A 12,550-nucleotide genomic window follows, 5' to 3' on the forward strand; every position below is an offset into this window, starting at 1 on the left:
CAGCTCGTTTAGTTCAATTGTAATAACTTAATAAAATAACTACAGAGCTATTTTTATGATCCAACCACATACTATGCACAAACTGTTCACTACTGTTACGTATTGGATTGTACTGTCTAATTTGCGCTTTGAAAGTTCTAATTATGATTTCCAGTACATGAGTAGATGTTAAAACTTCATGCTGATTTGAACTCCGCTCTCGCCAAGATAAGCACTAACTAAGATGTAGCTTTACAGTAAACTAATGTGATCCATCTGCATCTTGCTCCATTTGCGTTTCTTTCCATCTGTTGATGTAGATATCATTCTGCCTGGTGTTGATGGCTGAAGTGTGCTGGCTCCAGGGATCAGCTTATTGTGCCCCCCCAGCTCACCAGCACACACAACGACTGTGATGCTGGCTCCGGGGATTAACCACATTGCGGTCTCCCCAGTGCATCAGCACACACGACGACTGCGATGCTGGCTCTGGGGATCAACCACAGTGCGGTCTCCCCAGCGCATCGGCACACAATGACTGATGCCTGCTCCGGGGAGCTTTAAAGCCAATTGAACAAGAACTAATTTTTTGCTTCTCGCTCATTATGAACTGTCACTGTAACCAGCTGCGCTTGGTAGTTGCGAATGAATTGAACGATCCGTTTCCAGTCAGGTCAGTCACGTGAAACGACAGTGTCAAATTATCCACTAGTCTTTTTAATAGTTTTTATCCCTTTGGTTTCAAATTAAAAAATGGAGACACGGGATGTATATATTTTATTCTGTCGAATTAAGTGAAGGTGTATCTATCACTCGAGTTAACCAAAGTCATCTGTGTGTGTGTGTGTGTGTGTGTGTGTCTCTCTCTCTCTCTCTCTCTCTCTCTCTCTCTATATATATATATATATATATATATATATATATATATATATATATATATGAGGCAAGAGCTGAATAAATGGACCGCTAGGGGTTAAACATGGGTTTAAAAAAATACATTTACTTAAACAAATATTTTAAGTAAAATGCTTTTCTTATATCCTTATATCCTTCTATAAATACCATTGTGCCATCAAGCTATTGTGTTCAACAACACTAATAAAGTGAAGAAGTGTTTTGTTTTTTACTGTGAATCCCAGCATCCTTGACGGGTGCGAATCGTGTGTGACTATGCATGTCCCTATGGAAACTCTTTTTATTAAGCCATTAAAACTGAATGTTTGGCTCAAAGATTTTTGTACTTTTGTATTGTAGTAGAGCAGTGGTCTGCAAATCGCGGCCAGCGGGCCAAATCCGTGCCACAGAAGCCTCTTTGGCAGGGCTGTATCAAGGGCGGGGCGAGTGCAGAACTTCATGTGATCTTCATATATAGTAACGGCGGGGCAAACACAACAAACAGTATACATAATGTTTCCTGTGTTGTCCGCTGATGTGAATGGGTGTGTCATGCGAGTCTGCCTGCATGTCAGTTCTGCGTATGTGTGTGTATGAGTGCGAGTGGATATCGATAGGCCAATGGGTGATGAGCGGGTGGAGTCAGTGTCCAAAAAAGGGTATGTTGCGTACCAATTGAGTAGAGCAAGGAATATGAGAGACAGAGAGACTGACCCTTTAAATAAAACAGTGCACCCTGTTGCCTGTCTCTTCATTGACCACCAGAACCCCCACACAAAGCTGGCCGCTACAATATTTCTCTTGCCTCAGAAAATTAAGTGTTTTGCAATATTGATTCAAAAGTGTTTGCTGATGTGTGGGATAAACAATACATTTATATATCAGGTGAATATAGAACAACATAATGTATTACATGTAAGTCTCCCTATGGTACTGGACCCCTCATATACAGGAATGTACAAAAACATAAAGTCAATTCAATTGTAGCATGCGCTTTTATTTTTTTGTGCTTCATTGCGTTAATTTGTGCCTTGCTATGGTATTGGAATCCTCGTATACAGGAATGATGAATAACATTAAAACAAATTAAAAAGTAGCGCACATTTTTATTTTAAATTCTTGATTGCATTTTGTTCATTGCGTTTCATTTATACCTGGCTATGGTATGGGATGGACCCCTCATACACAGGAAAAGTAGTATACATTTGTATTTTAAATGCTTCATTGCGTTCTAACAAATTCAATGAGAACAACTGCACTTTCCTTTTGCAATCAGCTTTAAAACATCAGGTGTGAGTGTGACAGACTTGACAGCAATAATAGGCAGTCCTCCAAAAGTGAACGCGTGCCTCATTATTTTGTTGAAATACGAAATCGCACAATGTCACTCAAAACCACTTGACAGATGTTGGGGATACTGGCTGAACAGCTGCTCTTTTGAGTTGTGTATCACTTTCAACATATCAGAATGTTAAGTAAACTAATTTGTCTCAATAGATGCAACACAGATGCTGTATTGTTTTTACTGATATGTACTTGGAGTTTACAAGGACACACTATCACAATTGTTACTTTATTCCTTTATGATTTTTTTTCAACCAGGCGAAGCGTTTTTTATGGTTGTTTTTTTTTTCCCATCATGGAACTGATATCAATACATTGGGTCATATATGCAGTTAAAGATTATTGATGCAGCATTGCTGCTGGGAGTGCAGTTAAAGCTCATATAGTCCAGGGTGCATGCAGGCACATCTTAATGTACGCGCAGCACAAATACAGCAGCAGCTATACATAGGTTATTAAAATCTGTCATGCGCCCTGGACTGTGATATGAATGATAGGTTAAAATACATTGAAATTGTCCAGTATGTGTTCTCTATGCCATGTGCTATACAGCAACACATTTGCAGGATGGCGGTGGTTGAGTTGGGGATGTAAGAGGCCCGCTCTGCGGCTGCCCGCGGGTCATTTGGCCCACCATGAAATTTAACTGCTGACCCCTGCCGTAGTGTCTGTACCTTCACTATAAGATGAAGCAGTATGCTGTTACCAATTATGACACGATGCATGTGTACGTTGTAAGTTAATTTTTTACTGTAATAGGGTTTATTAAGGGTAAATTAGTTGTTCAACAGTCCTAATACTTCCCAGCCCTTCCGGGAGGAACACATAAATTCAGCAAGCTCTATATTTGTTTTAAAAATAGACCTGCAAAAAATGTGCTGCACCTCGTTTGCACTCCACCTTCATAAGTTTGGCTAACACTGAAAGAACAATAGTTGGTAAATGTGAAGTTGATTTGCCAGGGTATTTATAGAACCATGGATTCAAAGAAAACCTGTTGGAAACAAATTTTCTTGGAAGGGTTTACTCGCCTTATTTCTGCACATGAAAGATGTGTGGAAGTTTTTAATCGGAAGCGGGATTGGAGCCAACCAAATGGGCATCGAGCGTGGCTGCTCTGCCAAGATGAGCATAAGAACTACTTGGATCCATGAGCAGCATGTTGGGACTTGAAATCACGCCAGTCACATCAAACAGTTGAGAAACATTGTGTTTTGAATTTTGAAGAAGTCTTTGATCATTAAGCTATAGCTTTGCTTCCAGTTTACCTTCTTTTTTTTAAATAGAAGGAATTAGACTTATGCCACGTTGATGACTATTGTTTCAGACTGCCATATGTAATTTTTTTGGTTGGATATATTAATTACTTCAACTGTTAATATATCTAAATCCAGTATTCCTAAAGGATCATCCTCCTTTACTGTTTCTAACTTTTCTCACTCTATCACCATTCTGAACATACTGTACAAAGGAACTAGAAAAAATGCTGCTTTTTGGGTCTTTCTCTCCTTGGGTTGTGCATGATTTCTTACACATTGTAGCTGTATATATTGGTAATAAACGAGCAATTCCGTGTGTTCTGAACAACTGTACTATTATGTTTTCAAGCTGATGCACAACCAGTTTGGACTTGCAACCGTTAGTCACATCAAACTGCTTTAGTTAAGTACCGTAAAAATTGTTGTATAAGTAGATTTTCTATTCATTTTTGTGGGGACCTTATTGTACCAGTGGCACAATGGGATTACTACAGCCACGGTTATGGCTCACACAAACTTAACTGTCAACTACCTGCTTTATTTGTTCAGGATTTACAGCATTCAGGTCATATTGCTCGGTAGAAACATAAAACCACTATTATAATTCAAAGTTTTAATTTCTTATTCTCTATACCCTTAGTCATTTTGAGTGTTAAATGCAAGCTTTCAGACTGGCCCACTCTCGACCCAGACGTGTGCGTACATGGGAAAAATAAAATTAATAGCAAACAGCTATTAGCTAGAAAGCTGAGTAAACTTATGAAGTCTTCCTTTCATTGGCAGTGGCAGTGCTGATAAAACTCAAATATGGTAAAAGAAAAACGAGCCGATAAGAGGAGGAATGTCTTTATGGCCCGATGTACAATACATTTGTTGATTTGGAGTGTTTTGAATGACTTTCATAGATACTGTAACTTGTTCTACATGTCAGTGCAACGCAGTGATACACTTGTAAACTATGTGTATGGTTATGGTTCTGATTAACAAAACAAAATGAATGTATTTGTACAGCTGGAAATGTTATTCAATTCTACTACACCGTATGCATCACTAAAATGTTTTGTTTACTGGTTATTAGCTGTTTAGCTGCAATGTTTAGTTTGTTTTGCTTTTTTAATTGATGCAAGCAGCACTGTTTTAATAATCTTCTTTTAAATTTGAATTAATCCAACAAATTTTATTAAAGCCAGTGCAGCTGGAACTGTTGTAAGTATGGTTTTGGAAAGAAGTGTTCTTGAACTTGCTTGGATACTTGATAAGCTGAAATAAAATAGGTTAATACAGATGTGATATGGGATGCATAACTTGGTTTTACGCTCTGTTAATTATTACTTTTAAAATTTTAGACATTATGGGAAACTGAATAGTTTGTAACAGTTTAACTAAAAATGAAAACAACTCTAAAATTATTAATGGACTAAAATGTTGCAAACAATTGTACACCAGTGCAACCTATTAAATGTTTTTTATGGTAACACTTAGACACTATGCAAAGTTAGACAAACTTTGACAGTCTTCATAGAAGAACTGTGGATTAAAGTTATGAATGATATTTTACAGTTCCAGGTGTAGATCCATAGGGTCAACAAATTGGTACTGGATTATTTTTTTCCATTGCAAATCATCATATTCTATTTGTGTGTGACCCTTTTACAAAAAAATGCTTCTTAGCTGCCACCTTGCTCTCCTTTACAGATGGGTTGCAGTGATATGCTAATCTCTTGAGCAAATTATGAACTTGTATTGTAACCCTGTACTACCCTGTAACACCTGTAAGTTGCCTTGGATAAAGGCATCGGCCAAATAAATAATAATAAAAGAACATGGAATTACATTTTTATTGTCATATGGTGATATACGGAAGCCAGTAATTGTATTATTTCTCAAACTTTCATATATTGTGCACTTGAATGTGCATCAACATTTATTTTGGAACAGCATCTCAAAAGAAACCCTCTTCTAATTGACCTTAATTTGGTATGTTAAAAGTGAATTGATTGTTAACGGCTGTTGTAAACTTCTATTTTTAGGGGACATGCGGGAAACTATGATGGTCGCTCTGTTCCACCATATCCGTTTAATCCTGGTAAGTGCTCAGCATTGTTCAAAATACATGTGTGTGTCCAGCTGATGTAAAGGTACACAGCTGTTGATAACTTGTGGTAAAAGTGTTCCTTGTTTCTTTTAGAAATACTAAAACAAACATAATAAATTCAGTGGCAAATGTAAAGACTAGATGTTTCCAAGTCGAAACACTTGTCAGTGGTTTTATTATTTATTTTAGTAGTTCCTTCTTTCTTCCTGGACAGATGTATAGACAGATCTAACTAAAATGCATAAGTTGCAGCCATTTAGCCTCACTGCTTTTAATAAAGAAGCCAAAAAACACTATTTTCAGAAATGGCTGATGATCTAGGTAGGAGGAATCACACTTAACAAAATTCGTTTAGAGAAAATAACACCCGCAGGTGGTTTCATTATCTCCATCCTGATGGGAGCATTTCATTTTAGTGGGTCATTGAGTAACGTGAGAACACAGATTAGCTGAAGTATAATTGGTATTAAAAATACATTTCATCATTAGATTTTCCTTGATTGGAAAGAAACTGGCGTAATAAATGTGATGGAATAAATAGCTGATTGCCAGGAAGAAAACTGAGGGGATTTGTGTAATTATGAGAAACAGCTTAGTTTGACACATTCTTCTGTTTCAATTCAAACAAGATCTGTAGTAATCATTCCTTCTGAATTTTTATTTTGTTTTAAGTGGCCCGAAGCGCACATTTTCTTTTAACAAAATGCTGTTTTCAGAAAAGTGATTTTATTGAGATGTTTTAAACTACATTGTAGGTCTGGCCACAAACCCATTTTGAGCTGATGAACAATTACAAAGAAAAAAAAAAAAGATTATTTGACATGAATGTAGCCAAGTGATTGAGGATGAATTACTTTTGAGGAATGACTCAATCTTGTGATCCCAAGTGGGTTTTGGATGGAGCGGTGTGAAGCCAATTAAAATAACTTTATAACCAATTATAAATAGTAATAGCTCAGGATATTCCATGTTTCCTGTTCCATGACTCCGTTTCTAACAGAACCTCTGTTTGACTAAAGTCTAGAATTACAGTGCCTTGCAAAAGTATTCAGGCCCTTCCTGTGGTGTCCCATTTTGTAAAATTACAAAATGTTGCATACACAATATTTTATTCAAAACTTGAATGCTCAAACTGAAGACTTCTAAGGGTAAGATAAGTTACAGTAAATGTCAGCAAAAACTAAAGAGAAAAAACTGAAATATGTTGATTTGCATAAGTATTCAGACCCATCAACTCAATATTTGGTGGAAGCATTTATGGCAGCAATTACAGCCGCAAGTCTTTTTGGGTAAGTCTCTACCAACTTCAATCATGACTTTTCCATTTTTATCTATTTACTACTTTATTTTTGTTTTTGCTTTGTATATGTGGAGTAGGTTGTGTATATAACACATATTCCTACTTCAAAGTGTCATGACTGCAAGCTTTAAAGCAATAAACTGAAAACTGTGAGAGGGTCCGAATACTTTTGCAAGGCACTGTATATCACAGAATTTCCTGCGGGCTATCTTGCATCCACTTCAACTTGACAAGTCTGGTCAGTCGAACAAGTTGTTAATTTCTAGAAGAGGTCATTCCTAAAATCAAGTAAATTATTATATTATAGGGAAATACTGGTAAATACAACGTGTTTGGGAGTTATCTTTCTGTTAGTGTTGTCATAATTGAACTCCTCGCTGAAAAAAAAAAAAAAATTTCAGGTATTTTTAGGAAGCAGAATTGCATTTCATTTGCTAAACCTAGGGGACTCGGTATAAAGATATGGAATCTGTTGTGCCCTACTTCTATTCACAAACTATTTTGTGACACCAAAACATGGGTTGATTCTGTGAATGTGTATGTATTAGTAAGTAGTTGATTAAAACCAGTAGACGTTTTGGAACTATTGTATATACCCTTTGAACCCTTTTCCAAGGCTATCCCCATCTCGCTGGCGCTGTTGCGCCATGGCCTAGTATCATTGACAACTCCAAGCAGTGGGAATACTATTCAAGGAGAGAGAAGGAGCGAGACAGAGAGAAGGATCGTGAGCGAGAGCGTCCACGAGAGAGAGGTCATGAGCGGGAGAGAGAACGAGAACGTGATCACAGTCCCACCTCCATGGTGTATAACAGGTCAGTACCTCCTCAGGGCACCACTGAAGCACTTACTGGGGCTAATAATTTGACTTCAAATGGGTGAACACGCTGATTGTGATCAGCAAAGACATTGTACATACAGTAACTGTTTTACTGAAATTTAAAAAGTCAGTGGTCAATGTTTTTGTTAATTTTGTTTTAATGTATTTTTCTTATTCAAGTCACATGCATGAATTTTGACTACTTTATTTTAAAAGGAAGTTGACTGAAAAGCCTTTACTTTAGTGACAAACAGGTTTGATGAAATGTTCTTGTATTTGACAAGGTTGTTTATAGCACTTCATGTTTCTTCAGTGAGGAGTTCAAAATGGAACCATGGAAGATAAAAACAAGCAGCCTATCATTACCTGTGCAGCACATGTTTATAGTAGATACTGTAGAAAGAGAGCCATTTCATATGTAACTGAAAATAGATTGATTATCCTGGGCCTCTGTGTACAAGACAGGACTTTAGAAATCTGCAACTCCCTATTCCTGCAGCTACTGTTTAGTCTCCCAACCTACCCACCTTTTGCTTTTCTGTATCTCTTCTATTCATTGTTCAGCTGTGCCCTCACTAATGGAAACTGGTGACGGTAATATTTTTACAGAGCAGTATAAGTTAACAGCGTGTAGTCACAATCTAATTGAATTCAAACTACCTGTTCAAGGAATCGACAAAAATTCTCTGTACATTCTGGATGTAAACCAGTTTTAAACTGGAATCAGGTTGGGGGGTTTCATAAAAGGCATTTGTTCTTGCAATTTTTTTTTCATGTTTTATTGCCAAGTTCATATTCTTTACAATTAATTTAAGTAAGTCCTGTACATAGTACATTGTTAGTCGTTCAGAGAGAGAGAGAGAGAGAGAGAGAGAAAGAGAAATAGATATACAGTGGCTTTCAAAAGTATTCACCCCACTTGGACTTTTTATTGTGTTACAACAAGGATTTAATTAGGAGTTTTTGCCACTGATCAACACAAAAAAGTCCATAATGTCAAAGTGAAAAATAAAATCTACAAACTGTTCTAAATTAATTACAAATATAAAACAGAAAATAATTGATACGGCAGATATGTGAGATTAATATATATAAAAAAACATAGGATCAACACAGCAGCTGTTGAGCCTCTGTTTAAAAGTTGTAGACAGCAAAAAGTAAACAAACCAGATTACGCACGTGCACGCATAGTGATCTCTATGGAAGGCCACCTGGGTCAAAAACACGTTGTGCTGCGTCAATCTCATGGGGCAGATAAAAGGCAAGCATGTAATTTCGAAATGCCTTGTTAAACGGTGCCCAACTTGCTGGAAATGTGTAGTGATTTTTATGTGTGTAGAGAGAGAGAGAGAGGAGAGTTTCGACTTTGTTTTTCTATTTTAACATGTTACATGTTGTATGATCTTGCTGTAAAATACAGGCACACGCACACAGGGCCATACCCCCTGCCCCAGCTGCTATGCTGTCTCTGTATATGTTCTGAGCTGATGGCTTTTACTTTTTGAAAATGAACGAATATCCGAACGAATATTTCAATATCTGAACATGAAAACCCCTTGTTCGTCACAGCAGTAATCTAAATTATGTTCATGTCGTGGTTTTTTTTATTTTTATTTTTTTTTATGTCTCCATCCAAAAATTCTAGGTTATGTAAAACTTTTGGCCATAGCGGAAGACTTATAAGACTTATAAGAGTCAAATAAATATTGCCATGCTTCTTTGTGCCACGAAATAGAAGACTAATGCCTGTATTAAGTTTGATTTGAATACTGATTTGTTATGTATTATTAGATTCCCCCCCCCACCACCACTTTGTTCACTGTTTGTTTTGTTACATTGATTTAAAATGCTGTTATGATTATTAATTTATTAGGGTGGCCATTACATCCCTTTTTGTTGTATTGAATGTTAAGGGTGAGAAAGGATTCAGTGTTACAGCCTCATTGAGCATCAGCGTATTTAGTATATTTGAAAGGGATAGTTGTTTTTATCAACATACGGTATATAGACTCCTATAATATGAAGCTACCCCCCACATACCCTCTTTCTTTTATGGTGTAGACATTGGTGCTTGTGGTTGTGTCGGCCTTCAGAGCGTGTATATGTTTGTGTGTAACAAATTACAGGGTCCGCTCTCAAGAACCAGAGCAGTTTCAACATCTGTTTTGCAGGCAGCTTGGACCCTGTCCAAAAAAAGAGAGCTGGTCATTCAAGACTTACTTGAAATGAACCTTAATAGTTTCCAGGCTTGATGAAGTCTGCCTGCCAGAGCTGGGAGGAATGGTAGTGGTGGGGTTTAGGGTTGAAGTTGAGGAGAGGCCTCAGGTTTTCATGTCCTTAAATTATCAGCCATCTGCAAAAAAGCTGCTGCCACATAGCTGTAGCAACAGTCGAGAGGCCTTTAATTCAGAAGATCTGGTTATTAAAATGGTAGAGGGGGCTGAGAAAGGGGCCTAGCAATGACGGGTAAAGCAGCAAGATTAATCTGTCAGCATGGGCCAAAGAAAACACCTTGCAAGGGGGTCTAAGAAAAGACAAAATCCAATTGGAATGTAATGCATATGTGTGTATATATATACATATATATATACACACACACACACACACACACACACACACACACAAAGGCGTGATGAGTTTCAGTTGAAGGCCTTGTAAAAAGATTCACTTCATAAAAATGAAAAAGCCTATAGAGTTTGCTTTCTGAAAGAAAGTTCTTACTTTCGATGTTTTAATCCAAAGTGGTTTATGGATTTGGCAAAAAATTTCAAAACAATGGCTGCTTCTAATGTCGTAGTTTCAGGAAGTTTATTTATATAATATTTTGTCTTAACAGAGCAGTCCATCATTAACGATGATTTATTACACATCCTACAAAGTAGAATGAACTAGAACGTTTTAGCATTCAGCATCTCTACAGCAGTATTTATTAACACTTCTTTAAGGAGAGACTTAAAATGCATTAGACAGCCTATAAATTTGATGTTAAGGTTTTTGACAGCTCTATATATCTGATTGCAAAGACAATATCAGAAACCCATGGATAACAGACAGCTGATTTTTAATCATAGGGTGATTCCAGTTTGTTTTGGTTGCATGGTTGACTTTTCCTGTCCTGTCAGACCCCAAACATTCTCAATAGGATTGAGATCCATTGAATTTCTAGGTCAAAAAAAAAATGGCCTGATGCTGCCGTCTTCTAACGATTTCTTCACTTGTTTGGCTCCATGACAAGGGGCGCTATCATCTTGGAAGTAAAAATCACCGTTGGGAAAATGGTTCTGAGCAGTAGGGAGGAGGTGGCTTTGGAGTGTTTTCAGGTACCATTCATTGTTCATAGTTGTCTCCTTGGTTAAAACATGTAGGGATCCTGTGCCTTTGGCAGAAAAGCACCTCCAGATATGGACAGTTTCCAGGTGCGTCATGATTGGGACGGTAAAAACTGGCTTGTATCTTTCTCCTTTGTGCCTTTGAACTCTTAATCCACCTAAGTTTCCCAAACAGCTGAAGGGGAGAAAATTACTTTGGCCCATCTTTGGTCCAATCTTTTTTGCTCAGAAGGGGCTTCTTAGCAGGCCTGTGACACTAAACTCTTCACCAAGAGACGTCTTCTCACTGTGCACACAGACACCTTCACTCCAACTTCTTTCCATTGCTGCAGTAAGTGGACACTACTGGCTGTCCTTTCTCTCGAACTTGAAGGGCACAGGTAATGATACTGGCAAACAGATCCGGACATCCAGATCAGGGGGCAGCTTTACAGCTTCCAGTTTTCTTATATTTCTGGATGATCCTGGATACTGTGCTTTGTCTGGCATAATCTCTGCTGGCTATCTGACGACTGCCATAACCTTCCTTATGAAGTGCTATGATGGCTGAGTGTCTTTATGAGGAGGTATTGCCGTTCCCCATGGCTTGCTCTGAAGTTACAAAATCATGCTAATATAACTTAAATCTACTTATTACCTCTTCTAATTCGGAAATCGTGCATTTTCTTGTTAGATTTTGAGATATCACATTTTTAATTTTTTTATATTAGAAAAGTTACAAAGTGGTATGTAATTCAATATGTTAACGTACGTTATTCAGCAGGTTACATTGAACCTTTATGAAGCAAAAACAGTGGTTTGCAGAAGTATTCACCCCCTACCAATAATGTAACATTTTGTTGAATTACAAATAATGTGTGCAGTTTTTCAAATGAACTTTTTTTTTTTTATTCAAAGCTGTAGTGGTTAAACTGAACACTGTTATATGAGGAGGAGGTTAAATGTCAGCAAAACTTGCAAAGAAAGTGTACAAAATGGAATTTACTGGTTGCATAAGTATTCAGCCCCTTAAGTCAGCACTTGGTAGAAGCACCTTTTGAAGCAATTAGTGCTCAGAGTCTTTTTGGATAGGTCACTGCTATCTTTGCACAGTAGGATGGTAAGATTTTGGCCCATTCTTCACAGGCAAATTACTCCAGTTCTGAGAAGTTTGTTGGGGATCGTCGATGGACTGCAATCTTCAAGTCTTGCCATAAATTTTTGATTGGATTCAAGTCAATATTTTGACTGGGCCACTCAAGAACATTAATTCTCTTCTTGTTCAACCACTTGAGTGTGGTTTTGGCTTTGGGCTTCGGGTCATTGTCATGCTGAAATGTGAATTTCCTCCCCAGTTTGAGTCTTGGCTGACTCAAGCATGTTTTCCTCAAGGATTCGCCTGTACTTTGCACCATCCATACTCCCTTCTATCCTGACAAGCTTCCCAGTCCCTACTGAAGAGAAGCATCCCCATAACATGATGCTGCCTCTACCGTGCTTAACAGCTGGGATGGTGCTGACTGGGTGATGTGCAGTGTTGGGATTGCACCA

At 37.7% G+C, this 12,550-nt stretch overlaps 1 protein-coding gene across 2 annotated transcripts in view; it reads left to right on the forward strand.

Moving 5' to 3' along the window:
- The window catches only part of LOC121298116 (pre-mRNA 3'-end-processing factor FIP1-like), a 57,739-nt gene that overhangs the window by 39,656 nt on the left and 5,533 nt on the right, over positions 1-12,550 (forward strand). For both annotated transcript variants that reach the window (XM_041224944.1, XM_041224953.1), the window contains exons 14-15: positions 5,507-5,562; positions 7,488-7,686. In XM_041224944.1, the coding sequence (XP_041080878.1) occupies positions 5,507-5,562; positions 7,488-7,686 (255 nt within the window). The remainder of the gene's footprint in view (positions 1-5,506; positions 5,563-7,487; positions 7,687-12,550) is intronic.

The sequence above is a fragment of the Polyodon spathula genome, chromosome 2, assembly GCF_017654505.1.
Source record: "Polyodon spathula isolate WHYD16114869_AA chromosome 2, ASM1765450v1, whole genome shotgun sequence".
NCBI lineage: Eukaryota > Metazoa > Chordata > Actinopteri > Acipenseriformes > Polyodontidae > Polyodon > Polyodon spathula.